Source organism: Canis lupus, chromosome 9, assembly GCF_003254725.2.
Source record: "Canis lupus dingo isolate Sandy chromosome 9, ASM325472v2, whole genome shotgun sequence".
Taxonomy (NCBI): Eukaryota; Metazoa; Chordata; class Mammalia; order Carnivora; family Canidae; genus Canis; species Canis lupus.
Window position 1 is genome coordinate 28,198,643 of NC_064251.1, and position 22,261 is coordinate 28,220,903.

At 38.0% G+C, this 22,261-nt stretch overlaps 1 protein-coding gene across 18 annotated transcripts in view; it reads right to left on the reverse strand.

Moving 5' to 3' along the window:
• The window catches only part of MBTD1 (mbt domain containing 1), a 68,264-nt gene that overhangs the window by 24,420 nt on the left and 21,583 nt on the right, over window positions 1-22,261 (reverse strand). For 8 of the 18 annotated variants that reach the window (XR_007412909.1, XM_025440599.3, XM_025440595.3 and 5 more), the window contains 5 exons: window positions 20,337-20,538; window positions 12,581-12,720; window positions 11,169-11,283; window positions 10,280-10,362; window positions 757-874 (listed from right to left, as the gene is read on the reverse strand). Coding sequence is in view for 17 of the 18 variants with exons in the window: in XM_049114086.1 (XP_048970043.1) it covers window positions 757-874; window positions 10,280-10,362; window positions 11,169-11,283; window positions 12,581-12,720; window positions 20,337-20,538 (658 nt within the window). In the remaining variant the exon portion in view is untranslated. Of the gene's footprint in view, window positions 1-756; window positions 875-3,227; window positions 3,345-10,279; window positions 10,363-11,168; window positions 11,284-11,709; window positions 11,826-12,580; window positions 12,722-20,336; window positions 20,539-22,261 lie in introns of those variants that run through there. The other 10 variants (XM_049114091.1, XM_049114092.1, XM_049114093.1 and 7 more) reach the window with 7 other exon arrangements.

The following is a 22,261-nucleotide window of genomic DNA, read 5'->3' on the forward strand; positions in this document are numbered from 1 at the left end:
TCAGCGTTTGGCAGATGGCGGCCAATGGAATAAGCGAGGTTTTATACTTCTGCGCATCACCTGCCCATAGTGGTTAACACAGTACTCTACACACCTAACGCAGTTATGTGATGAGCAATAAGGTAACAAGGACTAGGGTACATGGCAAGCAATGGGAGTGAAGAAGAACCCAAGAAATATGAAATTAACACTAGTTTACTTTCAGTCTTCTTAGCACTGGAAAGCAGTCTTCTTTCAACTTTTTTCACTTTTCAAAGTATTTCCCTATACCACAGTTTGGCCAACTATATAATGGCCCACAATCTGCCCTATTGCCTGATTTTTTTTTTTTTTTTGGTCTGCCATTTAAGAATGGTTTTACATTGTAAATTTTTTTTTGTTTGTTTTATGTTTTTAAATGGTTGAAAAAATCAGAGGAAGAATAACATTTCATGATGTGACAGTTACATAAAATTCAAATTTCAATGCTCATAAATAAAGTGTCACTAACACACAGCCATGTATCCATTTATATATTGCTATGGTTGCCTTCATGCTACGATGGTAGAGCTGAGGAACTGTGAGAGAGATTGATCTGCCCATAAAACTAAAAGTATTTACCATCTATTTTTTTTATAAAAAAAAATTGCTAACCTCTGCCCTATTACTGTATTCATTTTTTACTTGTCAACACTTGCAAAATTTACAAATATGCTTTCTTACAAATTACAAAAACATAACTGGCATTTTCTGGTAAATTATTATGTGTGCTTTCACCTGCTAATTTTACAATTCCAGCAATCCAGAAGACTTTGGTAGGTAGGCTGCAGTCTGTATTGGGAACTTCTACTCTCACATTTTCTGAGATATCACCCCAGCAGGTCCCCATAGGTGCCTGTCATATAAAAATTATTAAGTTATCATCTTAATAACATAAAAGCCTAAACACATTGTTTAAAATAAGCATTCTCATCAATAATGGAAATATTAAAAATGCCATTTAACTCATTCATTTTTCTCCAAAAATAGAGCTGTTATTTCCCTTTCCACAGAACTCTACTTGGAAAAAGCCAGTGTCAGGGGCAATCTCAAGATGAAGAGAATTTCACATATATTAGAATAGATCCATGTCAACTTCAAAATTCAATACTGTCCTAATGTAAGACCTGAGCAGCAATTTTTGTAAAAGCCAAATCATAAACTCAATAGACTTCATAGGATAAAGCAGAGAAACTTACTATTTTTAATATATGCTGAATGAATGCACTTCATCTTAACCTCTAATTTTAAAGGGTCCGTCCAAAGAGTAGAAAGAAAAAAAAATCTCCAACCATCAATGTGGTTTCGAATAGGAGAAACAAAATTTAGTTATATGTATTTTCAACTTAAGTTAAATTAATAAAATATAGTCTGTTAAAACTATATGTGGCAAAAGCACCAGATAGTTATTAAAGAGGTGGAATTGAAGAGTTTTTGGAGATGCATACCATGTAAATTGTTAAATAATTTATTATTTCTAAACAAAGAGGAAACTTTCAAACTTAGAACTGGTAATCGCTAGCCTTCATACCACATGGTTAGAATGGGGACTCAGAAAGCTGATTAAATGAGTATAGTGAAGAGATTTTCCCAAGTCTAACATGCCCAAATTACAATTTCCATTACATTTTAATCCTTAAAACTTGAGGCCATTTACAGTTATTTGAAATTTATGCAACATTTAATTAAATCAAATAAGTGAATTTAGGAATACAAATGCTGATAAATACTAAACAGTCTCTGTGGCCTTAACAGCTCCTTGTTAAATATAATTTAGAACCTTGAACATAGAGAAAAGGACTGGGTGAGGTTATAAAAGACCTGATAATATGGACAAACCAGGGAAAGACAATACAGTTTCAGAGTTCAAAGATGACCAAACAAAGATATCTAAGAGTTACACGATCTAGCCAATTTGAACACTGGTTAAATGTCTTCCATGCAAGGCTTCTCCTACTTTGGTGGATGCCAATCCATAGGAGGATTAGCTTAAAACAGTACTCAACCTCTGTCCTCTCAATAGTTCATGATGGAAGAAAAGGTCAAATCCTGAACTAGATAGAGTAAGTCTGGACACCAAAGATAGAATCAAATTATGACTATTACTTTAAGTAGCACAAGCAATGAATATGCCTCAGTAACTTGGGAGACCGTGGCCTATCTCAAATATTTGTGATTCTGGAAGAGAACATGTAACTTATCTCCCTGAGCTGTGCAAAAAACAGTACATCCATTATGACGACTACCTCTTTCTAATATTTTTTTAACTGAAAGACTGGACTCTTCAGGTTCTGCTATCTCCCCCTATATCATTCTAGACTGTAGGGCCATCCCTATTGCCAGCAGATATGATCAGAAAAGGAGAGGCTGGAAAGATGATAGTAATGTAGATTAAGCTAAGATATATCAACATAAAGACCATATTTTCATTTCTGTGAGGATGAACCAATTAGAGCAGATAGATACAGCTAATATATGCACTAAATTAAGTTAGGGTATCCACCCTTCTTTGTTTGGTTGCCAAATCTTGTGGAATGTTTTTTTTTTTTTTTTTTTTTTGTTATTGTTGAGAAGAAAGAAGCATGGTTATGCTGATAAATTGGGGGTTAGGTTGGCATACAGCTAAGTGAATTTGGTATACAGTACTTCTCTTAGAGCTAGATATGACAATTTCATACCAAATTTTTTTAGCCTTAACGATTATTTTTAGAAAATAACTTTCAGTCACATTTTATTAAAGAAAATAAAGTATCAATATGCTCACTTAAAAAATAAGGATGATATTCACTTCATTGGGGGATATTACATTTTTGTCCCTACAGTCTGGATTGGTATAGGAGAAAGTAGCAGAAAGTGACATTTGTTCTTGCCTGTAAGGTTGTGGTTCTGCTAGGCCCTCTTAAACCAATCCATATGGTTCACTCTAAGAACAAAAAATGAAGAAACAAAAACAACAAAAAAGAGCACCATAGTTTCTACATAGCATGTGCTCAATGTGTTGAAATAATAAGGTAATTTCACAGATATATCTGCCCTTTTGTTTAAAATGAACACTCTTAAGTGTGGAAGACTAAATGACCCAGGGCTTGACAGCCATCTTCATCCAAGTCATCTGTCTTCTCTTGCTGGCAGGAGGGATACCTCTGAAAGTCTGGATTGGCATAGCATGAACTAGCAGAACCATAATTTACAGGTAACAACAAATTTACCTTCCAGACTCAGGACGAGAGGTCCACCTCAGGCTCCTCCCAAATCAGGAAGATCTGCTTCACCACTTCCTGCTCCAGGGCCACTCGTGAGGGCTATCTGGGAGCGACTCTCCTTCCCTGCAAGGTAAGCTGTCATCAGGTCCTGTAGGACATGGCCAAATCCAAATGCTGAGGACTCCCCAGCACAAATGAATGATAACCTTCACCTGACTATCTATAAAAAATTGGGTGGGGAGTCTTATTTTCTGCACTTCAAGAACATTCCAGATAGTCCAACAGCCCAGATGGCTAGTATTTAGACTCTCAGAGGGCTGATACACTGAACACATGATGCTTCATGGCAGAAATACGAATCTCCCTCCACAGAACTGCCAACCAATTATGATAACCACCCACAATCTTCAACAAGTGGGTAGCTGCAGAAGTTGCAGTGGGTAACCAAGAAAGAATCTATCTCAATGATGACATTGCAAATGTACAAACTAACAGTGAGAGACTAACAGGCATATGATTATTAATGTTCATCTAGTTGGGAAAGATGAAATATTATTTGGCCAAAAGGGAAAGAAAACATTAGAGGAAATTCACCGGAAAGAAATCAGAACTCCTAAATGCTACTTGCCGGAATTGGTACATTGAAATAGGAAAAAAATTGTTCCCTCTTTCTGCAGAAAGTCCACTCACCTTTTGGTTTGAGACCAGAATCTACTTTTTGAGGTGGTAGCTACAGGATGAGGACGAGTGTAAGGAGAGTATAAAAGGAAGATGGGATATGTGCAGTGGAAGCAAGATTAAGAATGGGAGAATGCAGGACGCCTGGGTGTCTCAGCGGTTGAGTGTCTGCCTTTGGCTCAGGGTGTGATCCTGGAGTCCCGGGATCGAGTCCCACATCGGGCTCCCTGCATGGAGCCTGCTTCTCTGTGTCTCTCATGAATAAATAAAATCTTAAGGAAAAAAAAAAAAAAGAATTGGGAGATCCCAACAGAAAATCAAGAACCACTTTAAAAAACAGACCAACAGGGACACCTGGGTGGCTCAGCGGTTAAACGTCTGCCTTTGGCTCAAGGTGTGATTCCAGAGTCCCCGGATCAAGTCCCATATCAGGCTCCCTGCGTGGAGCCTGTTTCTCCCTCTGCCTGCGTCTCTGCCTGTCTCTGTGTCTCTCATGAATAAATAAAATCTTAAAAAAAAAAAAAAAAGACCAACATTAAAATAATCTAGATTACTTAGGTTTTCTTTAAAACATAAAAAACAGGTGATTTTTATTATTTTAGAATCCATTGTTTTTCTGTAGAAATTTCATGGCAAGACCCGTGATAGTTAACTCAGAAGGAGCACTAATAAGTGCCAGAAACTAACTGAAATTTTATTTCCATTAAAATACAATTCTGTAATCTAGGATGACAAACTGAAGATTCTAACTTTGGTTAGAACCGACATGGATATCTATCTTCAACTTTCAGTGGAGTTGTGTTATGTGTGTTCAAGGCTATGGAAAAAAAGCCAGAAAGTAATTTTACTTGATACAGATTATTTTACTATTAAATGCATGCTTGAGAAATGGATCATGAGTTTTACTAAAAGAGAAACCGTTATTGTACATACACAAAAAGACTTTTGCTTTACTTTAAAACCCAAAAATACATTTGTGATACATATTGCAAAAAAGTGCAAATAATCTTACCTTCTCAAAACACCTGGCATACAGGTCAGGCATCAAAGAGAGGATTAGAATGTACTGCGTCAGTGATACGAGGTATATTTGTGCAGTAAAGTCAGCTTTAGAGTTATGGCGTATACTGTGTCTCTGCCTCTCTAATGGATAAATAAATAATATCTTAAAAAAAATAAAGTTATGGAATATAAGTATACAGAGGGCCTTTAAAAAAATAATAAAACAGGGCAGCCCATGTGACTCGGTGCTTTAGCGCCACCTTCAGCCCAGGGCCTGATCCTGGAGTCCCGGGATTGAGTTCCACGTCGGGCTCCCTGCATGGAGCGTGTTTCTCCCTCTGCCTGCCTGTCTGTCTGTCTGTCTGTCTCTCTCTATATATATATCTCATGAATAAATAAATAAAATCTTAAAAAAAATGAAACTATTATCAAGGGAGAAAAAAAGATGATTCCTGGTCTTAGCAATGAGTTATCAACAAGACCAGAGTATATAGTCCAATATCAAACGAAAGAAATCTCAAGTCTTAAATATATGACTAAAGGATTATGATTTATATGTTTCACATCCACTTGATATTTGCACATTTTGGCTTGTGCTATATATCTAGGAAAGAAGTGTTTTAGTTGACTTTAAAGTATTGGGAAATAGGACTGCTTCAATTTAAAAGATTACAGTCTTGGGGCGCCTGGTGGCTCAGGTAGTTAAGCATTGAACTCTTGGTTTGGGCTCAGGTCATGCATGATCTCAGGGTTGTTGAGATTGAGTCCTGTGTTGAGCTGTGCACTCAGCAGAGTTTGTTTGAAATTCTTTCCCACTCCCTCTCAGCTTCCTCCCCTGACTTACATTCTCTTTATACATAAGTAAAATAAATAATAAGTAAATAAATAAAATAAAATCTTAAATCAATCAATCTTAAAGACTATGGTCTTTTAAAAACATTAAGAACGTTTTAGGCTCAATGTTCTGCATATGCATTGATCAACTGGAGACTCTCTTGGGTTCAAACATAAATTACTAGAAGAAAATATCACCTGTGTATTTCATGAATGTATAGTGTACCTAACTGGCATCAGTATTGCAGTGATATTTTGGATTTTTCCAGTTAGGATAGATATGGATACTGCTTTTAGAAGGCTGTGAAAAAATAGGAAATATATATAAAAATCGAAGAAAAAAAAGGGACACACACACACACAATTCAGTCTCTCTGACCCTTGTTCCTGGCACAGAGCTCTTAAGACCTTTGTAATTTCCTAAATGATAAGAGCACTAGGAGCATCTTTTGTTCTATTTAGTCTCTGACCTGGGTCCTGACATAGAGCTCCTAAATCCTCTGGAATCTCTTAAGTGATAGGGAGCATCTTTTGTTCTAATGAGAAGACTCTGGGTGGGCTCCTGGATAGCCTCAGGATGGGGGGGGGGGGTTGGTTACCAGAAAGATGAGCCCATGAGAAGAGGCTCAGAACCCTCAGCCCCAGTCTCCATTGTCTGGGAGAACTCAGTGGAGACTGAGTTCATGATTGATCATGTCTATATAATGAAGCCTTCATCAGAAACCCAAAATATAGGCTTCACCTGCCATCCGAAAGTAAGTAAAACAATTACTATAACCATAAAACCTTTTGTAAGCCAAAATGGCATAAAGTGAGGAAGCACTCACCATTTCCTGAGAGCAAAAATCCATTTCTGATTTCTTTTGGTTAGTGTAAACAGGTACCAATGCAAGTCTTTTGCAAAAGTGAAGTGGTATAAAGTGGACTTTCATTTTTTTTCCCTAAGATTTTATTTATTTATTCATGGGACACACACACAGAGAGGCAGAGACATAGGCAGAAGGAGAAGCAGGCTCCTCGGGGGGAGCCCAATGTGGGACTTGATCCCAGGACCACGCCCTGAGCTGAAGGCAGATACTCAACCACTGAGCCACCCCGGCGTCCCTAAAGTGGACTTTCAGATAGCGAGGGAAATCTGTATACGAGGTTCAGAGAGCTTCTGGGTTGGTGATCACATGGGGTACTAGGAGAGTGACATGCCCAGAGAGGGCATGAAGTTCTATGCCCCTTCTTACAACCATGTCTTATGTACCTTTTCACCTCGCTGTTTACTTGTATTGTTTATTATACCCTTTATAACAAACTAGCAAATATAAGTATTTGTTTCCCTAACTTTTGTAAACCATCCAGGAAATTACTGAACCTAAGGAGCAGGTCACGGAAACTCTGATTTATAGTTAGTTGGGCAGAAGCACGGGTAACAGCCTGGGACTACTGATTGGTATCTGCATATCTGGTGTCAGAAATATTGTGTGGTAACAATGTATAAGTGAAAGAAATACATGAGCATTTTTCCTATGGGGACTTAATTAAAAACTACACCAAATAACCCCCCAAAACTTTAACTTATAAAAAGCAGGTTAAATCCTCAAATTGAATTTATAATCTGGCTACTGAAAAAAGTAGTAAGAGTTTCATTTACAACAAGAGATGGATCAGATGAACTAGATGATTCCTAAGATACTTTACAGTTTTGGGACCATGTGATTTAAGATTAACTGAAAGTGTTATTACCTAATTCAGTGGTTTCCAACCTCCAAGACTACCAAGGAAGGGGGAAGAACAATCAGGGGCCAAGGCTCTGGCCACCTCACCCCACCCTTGCTAAATCAATCAGTGCAGCTTCCTCTTATTCTAACTATGTCTATTAGGGAAAAGAGTAATAATTCTGAAGCTTACACAAGCAAATGAACAAACTCCCAAAAACCAACCCCCCCCCCCAAAAGAAAAAGTCTCAAAACTACCAAAGTACCACCTAGACAAAGGGAAAGATATACTAGATACATGGCAATCATGATAGAGATTTGAAGTAGATATATTTAGTAACAGTTGAGGCTCGATTTCCACTAACTATAAAAAATGTCAACACTGTTCTGAGTGACCGAGTATAAAGCATTGTGCATTACAGCAACTATCAAAGAGGACACAGTACTATGATACACTTTGCAGAAGCTTCATTCCCAGAAGTTGAAAGAGACTGTGGAAAAAGAATTCCACTTGTGAAATCCTACAATTTTAGAACCAATCACAAATATACTTAAGTGCCAGAAAATATAAAGTGTTTTTTTTTTTTAAACCTTTGACCCTTACTCCAGAAGAGCCTGGGTTACGTTAAAGCAGCAAGGCATTCATAGAGCTCTGACACTGCTGCCAGCTCCGATTCTTGGTTCAGTCAGAACAGTTCTGCTTCTATGTTACACACTGGATGTTTCTTAAAATGTTTGAAAAAGGATCCCTTAGGAACAGGAAAAGGCCCCCAACCTGTGCTCAAGATGGGGACAAGGCAGATGTGATGTCTAGAGGAAGCGGGCCTTACTGGTGCACCAGTGTCAGGGCAGGTGGTTTGAGTCTTAGAAGACTAGAAGATGGATGAAACAAGGCAGGGCCTCGCGCTCCCAAGAGCTCCTGACAAAGACTTTTTAAAGTCAAAGCCAGTAACTCTTGTTGGAGACCTAGAAAACTATGTGGGGGAAGAACCAGGAAGAGTCAGCTCTAAAGGATGAAATCAAACGTAGTATGAGGTCTGACCTAAATCAAATGGCTTCACGTGCAGGTGCTGGTTAAGGCAACAAAGCAGTCACTTGTGCTAAAATGAACTAAGAAATTACCCCTATCAGTCATTTTCCTACTTGGTAAGAAAAAGGCAGTAAAGAAAGTTGAGTGGAGCAGGTAGACACTGGGTGAAGAGATGCCTTGTTTCTCAGCAAGAAACAGGAGCCTGCACAATATCATCATTAATAATACAATAAGGCTAGTTGCCCTGATCTATATGATAGAACACTTTAATCTTAAAAAAAGCAGAGCTGAAAACAAAATCAGTTTCATTATTATAATATAGATTTTCTTACGAAGAACTTTACTATTATTATTCAAAGACATGGACATGAAATAAAATATGCCTTTGGGATTTTCAAAAGCTTTAAAAAAATTGATTACTTACATAACACAGCTTTACATGGTTTATGGTATCAAAATATAAAAGAACCCCAGAATATTAAATTAAAGATAGGAAAAGAGATAAAGGCTATTCACAAGAGACTATAAATGTTCCAGGCATCTGGGAGAAAGGTGTTATTATAACTGAGAACTTAATCTGAGTTTGAGCTTCTCAAAAGCAGAAAGAACTAGAGAGAAAGACAAAGATCTGCTTTCCAGTTCTCTTTAATGTTGCTGTTGCTGTGTATTTAATCTATTTCACAAATGTGACACTACCATACACGTTATGGTGAAGTACATCACCTACTTTACACTGAGTATCTAGGATCCCACTTAGGCTGCCTCAGAGTCAGCATGCCACCAACTATGGGCTGAGCACCTGTACTTTTAGGAAAGAAAACTAGCAAATTAATGTACTCAGCTTTAGTTTATATTTCTACCACTGATTTCATGTGCTTGGCTTTGATCAAGAGTCTGTATTGGCTGTGAACAAATGAAAATTCATTTGGGTTTCTACAGCAGGAACTCAAGCTCAGTTTTGTCCACATGCTGTTATTTAAAAGTGAAGTCCTAATTTAACAAAATGTTTAATGTAAGCAAAATTTCATTAATTTTCTAAATTCTCTGTTCTTTTTGTACATAGTAGCAGATAGAATCTTTTTTTTTCCTTCTAGCATATAGAGCCTTTAAATATAAATTAAACTTGTAGTAAGGTCAAAAAAGTATTTGAGAGAATCAATCACAGATCACTGAATAAAAAGGGAGAGGATCCAAAGAAACAAACATTTTCTGAGAACGTTTTTTAACATAATTCCGAATTACTTAGTATACTCTGTAAGAATCTTTATTTTTTTTTTACTCTGTAAGAATCTATTTGCCAAAAATATCCTGCAAAGGGTTTTCTGGTATGTATCACATATTTCAGCCCATAATGCTCTATTACTGATAGTTCCTTGTTTTTGTGATTTTACCTTTAGAAATATAAACATAACCAGAAGGAAGATCCTTTTCTGAATTATCAGGTCAGATCACAAAGGTTTAGGTAACATGGGATTATTTTGAACCATACAACACTGCCAATACACATGATATACAAAATCAGCAACTGTATATGGTTCAGCTTAGTAAGAAAATTTCAAATTATAATTTCTTTTTTTTTTTTTTTTTTTTAAATTATAATTTCTTTAAAGGACACTTTTACTTGTAAAACTTCTAGAAGTTATTTTTAGCTACTAATAAGTATAATAAAAAGAAACATTTTTACGACAATGGATACAGTAAAGATCTTCTAAAGACAAGACATTTAGATGTTATGTTTAAAGCTGAAGATACAATGACTTTAAACAATGACTAAGCATTTCAATACAAGTGAGAAATTCCATACTCACATGTTTAAAGCAGGTAACTGGAGCTGCTATAAAGCTATTGCTATTGATGTAGTTACCCCAGCTGAAGCCTTCCATGGAGACTGCTGTTGAAAAAAATTAAATTTAGATATATTACAATTCTCAAATCTTTTATTCACAAGAAAATGTGAAATGCTATAAAATTAACTTATCACCTTGAAAGTTTTTTCCTGTAAAGATTTAAGAACTTTTCAAATAAACATGAACTTTTGCATAGATCCTATCTGCAAACAAATAGTTTAACTCTTCTATACACAGCATAAACTGGGAAATGAAGTAAGAAAGAGCTCTTTAGTAATAAGCAGCAAAGAACAGCTGAGAGCAGAAGTGTTCAGGATAACAAAAAATGCCATGGTGGCTTTTAGGTTTTTATTCCTATGCAGCTTTTACCTGGCACCTCAATGAGATTCCCATCCAGTATCTGCCACTGATACCTTCACTAGGGTTTTTCATTATTTTACTCTCTCCTACACCCCCTGCTTCTGCCTTCCTGTTAAGAATCTTCTATCAGAAGTGATCCTTTCCTCAATCTCTTCCTTACTACTCTCTTCTCTCTCCCTTCAAAGCCTGTTAAATTTATCTCCACAATGCTCCCCACCATTCACAACATAGAGAATCTGTACATGGAAAATGATAAACCAAATAAAAAATGATAAGGATACTGCCCCAAGCACTGAACTTGTGAACACAACTATTCTCTTCTAGAATAATTTATTGAAACCAAAACCATTATCAGGAAGCCTCGTGTGATAATGTACTAGTAGGGCCTAGAAATAGCTTAGTTAACAAAATTCAAAATTAAACTGTTATTAATTCAAATTAGATGAAGCAGTATCAAATATTTCACCTCTATTACATTCACCAGTATTACCTGCTTTAGTCTTTGCTTGATTTTGCAAGGTAGCTTGATACTGAGCATATGCGGCTAGTTTAGCAACTAAAGGTTGTTTCTGAAGAACTTTTGCTTTCTTTGTTGGAGGCTTACCCTAAAACAAGAAGAGTTAAGTAAATAGGATTCTTTTTCATCCACCCCCCTCCACCGAAAAAATTAACCTGATTGCATACTACTCATTCTGCTTAAGTAACATCAAGGGTTTAGAAAATTATTAAAGCAGAGGAAACATACAAGGAATTTTAACATGAGAAATGTTTTTTGGAGTTCTGCTACGATGTAGACATCTAACATGGGTAGCAGAGCTGGCACAGACTAAAACAGCAATATGCAAATTAATATGTTAATAAAAAATTATATCCCATAAGAGGTTAAAATATAGGCTGTGGTGGATACTTGATTCCTTCTTATACTAGATAAAACCAGTGGTTATTCACTCATGCAGGTTGCCAAGCATTGCTATTTATATGGTAAGAGAAGATAATTTAATGTTTAAAGAGCAAGTGACTGAGGTTTATACCTTTAGTGCTAACGCAAAAGATCAATGACAAAATGATCATGGGCCAAATTCACAGTGTGACAAACTGCCATCCATTTGGGTACAGACCACTGCTCAGGATCTTACGTACTGTCTATCTGAAATATAGAAATACATCTAAGTGATGTATTTCCTTAATTTGGGGAACTTATATAATCCTTTTAGTGCTACGTAATGATCACAATAAGTTAAAGGAGAGTAAGAAAGATGTGATCACTCAAATAAAATATATTACAGAAATCAGTTAAATGTCTTAAAAACATTTTTTATATACAATAGCAACAACTTAGTCAAATGGTCAAATCTCCATTTTGTAGGCATTGATGTACATTTAAAAGAAAGATTTCTTTTTATACCATGAACGTTTCAAAAAGGTTAGTTGGATTAACCAAACACATTTGTTCAAGGTATCAAATAGATTATAATCAAAACTACAAAGCAAAGATGATGGAGAATACCAAAGGGTAAATCATTTCCCCCCGAATATTGAATGACTGATTCTATCTTGATGTTACCTCAATAGAAAACAAGGGGGAAAAATGGTTTCAGTTTCTGTATATAACAAGGTGTTTATTATATTTATACTTATCTAGAAAAAAGAGTAAGTATTTTCAATTCATTATTACACAAACAGCTCATAGTTTACTTTGGAGAGTATGCCTTGTCTATAATAGCTGTTCAATTTTATAGACTGAACAAACTCTGGAGACCACATATTGAAAAAAATTGTGGGGTATAAAGTGGTAACTGGTCAACTGGGTAGAGGTGGAGTGCAGTGAATCACAATCAAATGGCAGATAAACAGTGAAAGCCATAGTAATAAAAGAAATAAAGAATAAGAAGGTTTCTGTACCGTTACCTGAAGTCTGGCCAAAATGCTTGCCTTCTTGGAGTTTGACGAATAGCTTCGTGAACATGAAACGCTACAGAAACGCTTTGTTTTGGAGTAAAAAGCATCTCGCACACCAACCATGCCACACATTTCGCAGGTAGCTAATTAAGAAAACAAAAACACTGGTGTCATGATCATATAATAAAACCCGTTTACCTAACAGTTTCCTAACTTATTATCTGAAGCTTTTAATTTAAACATTAAACAGAACATGTCTTTTGTTACACAAATGATTAAAAAGCCTCCACAAAAGTTAGAGAAAAGATTGGTATGATGCCTGGCTACAGCTCCAGGAAGCCTGACCACAGCTCAAGGTCTGAGAGGCTTCAGAAAGGGGCTAAACCCACAAATAGAAAGCAGATTCCACTTATATGTCCTAGGGCTCACCATGTGCCAGGCATTTTCATATATATTAAGAGCTCTAGTCTTTTGAAAGGATTCTAAACAAAAGATGAAAAGAAGTGCAACACAACTAAGGATAACACAAAGTGCAACCTAAAAAGAGCCAAGTCTTGAAAAAATGCTAAGGGTAATACATTCTTTCAAGTTATGTTCAGAGGACCAGAAGGAGAGGTTCAGAGTTTGTGGTAGGTGCTTGATTATTTACTTTGATAACAGAGGAAAACAAGACTTTGACTACTAATATGCCTCTTTTATAAATTCACATATGGACAATAATCTGAAAGCTAGAATTAGAAGGGTCACAAGAACTACTTGTGAACTACTCTGAAGTTCAGAGTAGATAAACAGATAGCTACCTGGGAGAGGGACTGCTAGGTCACGACAGCTCTAGTTTCAATTTTTTTGAGGAATTGCTCTGTGTTCTGTAATGGCTATATACCAGTTTACATTCCCACACCAGTATGTATGAATTTTTTTTTTCCATATCCTCATCATTTGTTATCTCTTATCTTTTTCATAACAGTCATCCCAACAAACGTAAGGCATCTTATCATGTGTGTTTTTAAAGATTTATTTATTCGAAGAGAGAGAGCTCAAGCAGGGGGAGCGGCACACAAAGGGAGAGGGAAAAGCAGGTTCCCACGGAGCAAGGAGCTCCATGTGGGGCTCTATCCTGGGACCATGACCTGAGCTGAAGATGCCTAACCGACGGAGCCCCCTAGGTGCCCTTCTCATTGTGGTTTTTTTTTTTTTTTTTTTTAAATTTATTTATGATAGTCACACAGAGAAAGAGAGAGGCAGAGACACAGGCAGAGGGAGAAGCAGGCTCCATGCACCGGGAGCCCGACGTGGGATTCGATCCCGGGTCTCCAGGATCACGCCCTGGGCCAAAGGCAGGCGCCAAACCGCTGCGCCACCCAGGGATCCCCTCATTGTGGTTTTGATTGGTGTTTTCCTGATGTTTAGTAATGCTGAGCCCTTTTCATGTATCTACATTTTTTTTTTTTAAGATTTTATTTATCTATTCATGGGGGTGGGGGGTGGGCAGAGACACAGGGAGAGGGAGAAGCAGGCTCCATGCAGGGAGCCTGATGTGGAACTCAATCAAAGGACTCCAGGATCACGCCCTAGGCCGAAGGCAGGTGCTAAATTGCTGAGCCACCCATTTTTCTTAGGAAAAATGTCTATGCAGGTCCTTGTCCATTTTTCATCTGGATTATTTGTTTTACTACTGAGTTGTGTAAATTCTTTATCAGATATGACTTGCAAATATTTTTTTCCATTCTGTAATATGTCTTTTCAATTTATTGCTTCCATTGCTGTGCAGATCTCCTCGGTTTGATGTAGTCCCATTTGTTTATTTTTGCTTTTGTTGCCTGTACTTTTGGTGATTAACCAAGAAATCACTGCCAAGACCTATGTCAAAAAGCTTTTCCCCATGTTTTCTTCTAGATTTTTAGTTTTAGGTTTTACATGGAAGTCTAATCCATTTATTATTATTTTTAAAATATTTTATTCATTTATTCATGAGAGACACAAAGAGAGAAGCACAGACATAGGCAGAGGGAGAAGCAGGCTCCATGCAGGGAGCGTGACGTGGGACTCCATCACAGGACTCCAGGATCATGCCCTGGGCTGAAGGCAGTGCTAAACCACTGAACCACTCGGGCTGCACATATCATTTATTAAAGAGATTGTCCTTGCCCTATTCTGTATTCTTGGTGCCCTTGTCAATAATTAGTTGACTGATTATCAGTATCTTGAACAGACATCTGCATTCCCATGTTGACTGCAGCATTAGTCATAGAGCCAAAACAATAAAGATGACAGTTAAATGTCCTTTGACAGATGAATGGATATATAAAATGTGGCATGTTCACATATATACAACATTATTCATTATAATGAAGCATTATTCGTTCACAAAAGAAGAAGGAAATCCTGCCATTTGTGACAACCCGGATGAACCTAGAGGGCATATGCTAAGTGAAGTAGTATATTGGGATCATTTACATATGGAATCCTTAAAAAAAACAAAAAAACAAAAACACCAATTTCATAGAAACAAAATGGAACGGTGATTGCCAGAGGCTAAGGGGAGGGTTACAGGTAGGTCAAAGGGTACAAAGTTTCAGTTATAAGAAGAATAAATCGTGAAGCTCTAACAAACAGCATGGAGGCAACTGAAGTTAATAATACTGTACTGCACACTGGAAGTTGCTGAGAGTAGATACCTGTGTTCTTCTCGATCACTCCACACACAAAAAGAGAGCTAGCTATATGAAGAGATGGACAGGTTACTTATCTTGATTTTGGTAATCATTCTACAATGTGTATATATATCAAATCATCACATTGTATATATTAAATAAATACAACTATATTTGTCATTTATTCTTCAAAAGAATTAGGAAAAAACCTCACAACAACCAGAAAGTAACAAGTAACACAGCAAACAACTGCCTGAGTTCAATTCTCCCCACCCAAGTAGTTAAACTGAAGAGACCTATAGTTTAACCAGTACTTATAAATCTACTGAGAAATCATGGAAGAAAGATAAGGTACCAGAGGATGAGAGATGAAGAAATGAGTGCTTAAGGAGAGGAAAAAACTGAATGGTTTTATGTTGAGAAAATTATAATTATAGAATTATAGAAAATTATAGATAATCAAAAAAATCTGTGACCATCTAGGTAAAGATGTTATGATCCCAAGGGACAGTGAATCTTTGTCAAGAATTATACATATCAAACTATAATTCCTACAACTAGGATTTAAGTTCCATTAGGGGAGGGACCATTTTACATTGTTTCTCTTTGTATCTCTAGTATTTATTTATTTATTAAAAATTTTTATTTATTTATGATAGAGAGAGAGAGAGAGAGAGAGAGAGAGAGAGAGGCAGAGACACAGGCAGAGGGAGAAGCAGGCTCCATGCACCGGGAGCCCGACGTGGGATTCGATCCCGGGTCTCCAGGATCGCGCCCTGGGCCAAAGGCAGGCGCTAAACCGCTGCGCCACCCAGGGTTCCCTGTATCTCTAGTATTTAAAATAGAGCCTGGCACATATAAAGTTTCAATAAACCTTATTTCCTGTTGTGATAATATTACTGGACTGGTATAACTAAACCATGGCAAGAGCTAACAGCTAACCCTTGAACAACATGGGTTTGAACTACATGGGTCCATCTACATGTGGATTTTTTTTTTTTTTTGATAAATACAATACAGTACTATAAATGTATTTTCTCTTTCTTATGATTGTCCTAAAATATTCTTTTCTCTAGCTTACTTTATTGATAGAATATATGATACAAAAAATATAAAATGTGGTAATCAACTGTTAATGTTATCAGTAAGGCTTCTGGTCAACAGTAGGCTATTCGTAATTAAGTTTTTGTGCAGTCAAAATTTACACATGGATTTTCGACTATGTGAGGGGTCGGCACTCCCAACCTGTGTTGAGGGTTGACTATGTATTAATAGAGTTAGTAACTTTTTTTTCTTGGAGTTAATACATCTGATAAAATCTCTCATGCAGCTTTGTCAATAATGACTGAGAAATTCAAGGTGAAGCAGAAGATATCTAGGTAAGTTTTAACTGACTAGATGACCACAACTGGTGGTTCCTGATAAATGACAGGAAGTTTTTTTTTTTTTTTTTTAAGATTTTATTTATTCATGAGAGAGAGAGAGAGACAGACACAGGTAGAGGGAGAAGCAGGCTCCATACAGGAAGCTCGACACGGGACTCGATCCCGGGTCTCCAGGATCACACCCTGGGCCGAAGGCGGTGCTAAACCGCTGAGCCACCCAGGCTGTCCAGGAAGTTTTTTTTTAAAGACTTTATTTGTAAGTAATCTCTACACACAGTGTGGGACTTGAATCCACAACCGCAAGATCAAGAGTTGCATGGTCTACCAGCTAAGCCAGTCAGGTACCCCTGTGAATGGGAAGTTTTTTGATAGTCTGCAGGACTCTGTACCAGGTTGCATGCTAATTCAACTTTTTAATCAAAAGACTAGAATATGGGACACCTGGGTGGCTCAGTGGTTGAGCATCGGTCTTTGGCTCAGGGCGTGATCCCAGGATCTGGGATCGAGTCCCACCTCGGGCTCCTTGCATGAAGCCTGCTTCTCCCTCTGCCTGTGTCTCTGCCTCTCTCTCTCTCTCTCTCTCTCATGAATAAATAAAAGTTAAAAAAAAAAAAAGACTAGAATATGGCCTATAGGGCACCATTATCAAATCTACAAATTATATAAAACCAGAATATTATACAACACAACCTTCAATATTAAATGACAGAATTAAAAATAAAAAGCTTCTAGACAACCAAAATTTAGTAAGAAAAAGATGATGTGGATTAATTAATTAATTTTGCAGGGGGAGGGAGAGGGAGACAGAATCTTAAGCAGGCTTAACTCAGAGCTAGATCTCATCTCCCTGAGATCATGACCTGAGCCGAAATCAAGAGTTTGATGCTTAACTGACTGAGCCACCCAGGTGCCCCTGGAATAATTTAAAGTCCTAAACCTTGGATTTAAAAAATCAACTGCAGGGGCACCTGGGTGGCTTAGTTAGTTAAGCATCTACCTTCGACTCAGGTCATAATCCCAGGGTTCTGGGATCCAGCCCCACAGTGGGTTTCCTGCTTAGTAGGGAGCCTGCTTCTCTCTCTGCCCCTCCAACCCCACCCTGCATGTATGCTTGCTCTCTCAAATAAATAAATAAATAAATAAATAAATAAATAAATAAATACACACATACATACAATCTTAAAAAATCAACTGCAGCTGGAAAGGTGCTGGAACTTGGCAGGTCTCAAAAGGAAAGCTCCCAGAAGCTTTCCAAATCCAGGGCCTGGGGACTGAGGAGGTGCCTAATTCTTCCCAGATATCCTGCCACATTCAGAGACAGGTCTCCCAGGACCAGTATAGTGTGTAGCTCAACCAATGTCCAAAGGGGGAACCTCTTAGCCATACATGCTGCCCATCATCCTGATGGACAGGCCAGGGGACGTCAGTGCCGGTCTTCTGCCCTGAGACCCATGGCCGGACCTCTCAACCTGGCTTTTGGCTGCTGAGGTTCTATGACAATTAGTGTAGCCCGATCACTGCTACTCCGCTTCCCTTTATTAAGAGAAATGTAAAGCTGATCTCATCAATTAGGTCCATCTACAGCCCCAACTTGAGAGGAGGCTTGAGATCACTCCTCGGCCCTTTTCAGGCCCTGAGTCATTTTTCAATTGTTAAAATCAGAATGATATCACAGGAGACTCACTTCTGAATCTAAGTGGTATCAAACAAGCTGGGTCCTATTCCCATTCAGTGTTTCCAGGCATCCCTGGTATATGCAACCCCAGCCAGGGCTTCTTGGGATTCTTCCTCTCATCCTTGCCTTCAAGCCACCCCGCCTAGCAGGTAACCACACCCCAACGGTACAGATGGAAAAACAGGCTCAGTGGGTTAGAAGCCCGCCCAAGGCCAAAAATTTAACTCCAAATCTGCCCGATCCACCTTCTTTCTCCTGTGCCCTAGTCTCTGTGATGTCCTTGGAGATGACCTGGTTTGGCTCCCAAGTGAAGTGGGAGTGTGTCCTTCAGCTTTTGCCAATAGGAAGTCTCTTTGCTGACAGCAAGTACCAGAAACCAGGACCCGCAGGAGGCCCTCAGTGAGCACTGACTGATTTAAAAATATGCTTTCAGACACGGCAGGCCCCAAGATGGTTGTATTTCCAGATCTTTCATCTCTCAGCAACGTTTCCTGTCGTCTGTCATCTATGTGCTTGGCACAACTGAATGGCTCAGCATTATTCCTTCAAAGTCCTACCTTCCCATCTTTGCTCATATAGTTCCTCCTTTCACAGGGTTCTCCCACAGCTTCCACCTTTGTCTCTAAGCCAGTTCAAAGGCTGCCTGCTCTGTGAAGCCCTCCCTGGTTGGACCCAGTGAGAATTCATCACCTGTCCTTCATGTTCCCATGGCCCCTGCTTGTGCCTTTCCTAAAAGTATATTCTAATCGGCCTCATATCATTTATTAAAAAATAGAAAGTTGGGGTGTCAGGCTGACTCAGTTGGTGGAGCATCTGACACTTGATCTTGGGGTTTTAAGTTCAAGCCTCACAATGGGTAGAGAGATTACTTAAAAATCTTAAAAAAAGTCAACTGCAAATGCACAAGACTGGTTTAATTGGTTTACTAGTAAAGCTGTAGGAAAGACTGAAGGGTTTCAGTTAAATGCAAAAATCATTATTACTTTAAAAAAAAGCTAAAGCAATTCTGTGGCATGAGTGGAAATGCAGTGTCCTGAAAAAGGGAGATGAAGGCAGAACTATCTTCTGTTCTAATTACATAGGTGATCAGCCATTTGCCTGAGGTGCTTTCTAGGATATGGGACTTACAATCCTAAAAAGAGGACAGTCTCCAGCAAGATAGGACAAGCTGTTACCCTACTCCCATGTAATCCGAAGTATGTCCAGAAGACAGTGAGCAGGATGTACCAATGAATTAAAATCACTGTGATACTATGAGAAATCACTGAAGCAACAACTAGAGTTACCAAAGAGTGTTCTAGTGTGAAGGGATATCATAGTAACAAGGATTAGGATTATTCTGTGTACATTTCTTTTTTTTCTGTGTACATTTATTTATTTATTAAATATTTTATTTATTCATGAGAGACACAGAGGGAGAGGCAGAGATATAGAGGGAGAAGCAGGCTCCCTGCAGGGAGTCTGATGCAGGACTCGATCCCAGGACCCTGGGATTATGACCTGAGCCACAGGCAGATGCTTAAACACTGAGCCACACAGGTGCCCCTTCTGTGTACCTTTAAAAGGCAAAATTAAGACCCAAAGGCAAATTTAGAGGATGGGTAATTTTGGTGCAATATAAAGGATATTCTGTTAATTACAGATACCTTTATCACTGGAAGTATTAAAAAGAAAACTTCCCAGAAGGAACTGTTATAGAGGAGATTTTACCCTGCAAATGTCTGTCAACTCTACAAACCTGTGATCCTGCAAACTTTCAGTTACATGGGGATTTACTACCTAATGACTGAATTTATGTCCACATTATGTTTCTCAATAGCCTTTTGTTTTTATTTTGTTCTCCTTGCCTTCTGCCAGAACATAGCAGGTAGGCAAGATAAAGAGATCCAAAAGAAATCTAGTGATCTTATCTACAACTCAAAGTGTCAGACTGTGTTTCTTTTCTCCCTGAAAAATTCTAAGGAAGGTGAATGACAGAAAAAATGGAACCAAAACATAACCTCCAACATGAAGCTGAGTAACAGCAGAAGGCTGTAAATACTCACCCATGCCAGATTTACCATCTGGGTATGTGTACACTTGTCCATTGTTTTTGATAATTGGGAGGTTAGAAGGTAAAGGAGCAACTTCTTCTTCACTCTCCTCAGAGCTGGAGCTGCTACTTGTGTCCTCACTGCAGCTATCATAACCGTCAAACATCCCGAACGAGTCTCTTCTTTTCCTTTCAGAGCGTGAAGAATGTTCAGTCTTAAAAGTAGAAGAAATCAAATAATACATGACACAGCACAGACACACCCCCTGCCACCGCCCTCCACCTGGGAAAGAACTTAGCTCAAATTGTTTAAGTGATAACTGAAAAATGAAGATCTAGCTCTGAGAAACGATAATTTTATTCTGTGATGAAATGTTTGTTTCATAACGGAGGCTTCCCCTTCTACAAGGTGCAAATTTATTAGCTATCATGTTAACTGATAAGAATATCAACAGAGACAGTAAGAACACTGAATAGGATCAGGCCACGTAACTCAAGCTTTGCCATAAATGAGGTGGGTCATTTCTCTGTAAGAAAGGAGATTAGATGATCTTTTTTTAAAGTTATGATGAAATACCCATAATGATTTCTCAATCTGCCTTTCAGCTCTGAAACTGTAGATTTCTACAATAATTTAGAGCATCCAGAAAATACACAGATGCTTTCAAAAATCACTGCTAAGAGCTCTGGAGGGATTAAGAATTTTTAATTTTAGAGATAGTTTATAGATATTACCTATTTCAAAAATTATAGAAAACATTTGTACATTATGTATCTCTTTTTTTTCCCTTAGCATAAACAATGGTTATAAAAACTCCAAGCTAAAATTTTCTTTTTTTTTAATTAATTAATTGATTAATTTATTCAGAAGAGACACACAGCGAGAGGCAGAGACATAAGCAGAGGGAGAAGCAGGCTTCCTGTGGGGAGTCTGATGCGGGACTCAATCCTACAACTCCGGGATTACGCCCTGAGCCGAAGGCAGACACTCAACCACTGAGCCACCCAAACACCCCAATGTTATTTTTTTTTAAAGGAAAAGCACAAAAGCACCAATTATCTTCAGTGAACGCTACACATTTGTTCTTCCAAAAAGATATGCCCTCTCTCAAAGCCACCCAAACCACCAAAATGTAGTATTGCCAACTCCAACCTTTCCTGAAATACACTGCAAAACTTCAAGTTTAATAAGAAGTAAAAAGAAAATAGGAAATTAACGAAGAGAAAAAAAATCTTCAGGAAAAAAGAATCTGTAAGGAAACAGAAGAAACAGCAAAAGAAAACGTAAAAAAAAAAAAAAGATATAAATACACAGAGAGTTACAACTAGAGTGAAAAGTATCAACCAAAGAATCTTTAGAGTTTGGCACCTATCCTTATTCTTTTCCTTCAGTTAGTATTTTTTAGTATTTTACTCTTTATGCACAATTTTATTTCCTGGCTAATTTAACTTCCAACCATGACCAATAACAAAGATGAAATCCTGACAAAATAAAACCAAGCAGGGGCAGCCTGGGTGGTTCAGTGGTTTGGCACTGCCTTCAGCCCAGGGTGTGATCCTGGAGACCTGGGCTCGAGTCCCACATCGGGCTCCCTGTGTGGAGCCTGCTTCTCCCTCTGCCTGTGTCTCTGCCTCTCTCTCTCTCTCTCTCTCTGTGTCTCTCATGAGTAAATATATAAAATCTTAAAAACAAAACAAAACAAAAAGCAAATGCATCTCAGGTATACAGGTGCATTTCAGGTATACAGGTATGAAACATTTGCACTAAAATGGAAAACTGATTTTTACTTGTATCAGGTGTAACTATGAAAGCAACAAAATTAGTTTCTTAACCCAAACAATGGAAATATTTTATACTAAAATGAATACTCTCTTTTAAAAGAAGGCCCTTTAGGAGGCTCTACAACTGCTACAATGCTGTTGCCACTACCTCCAACT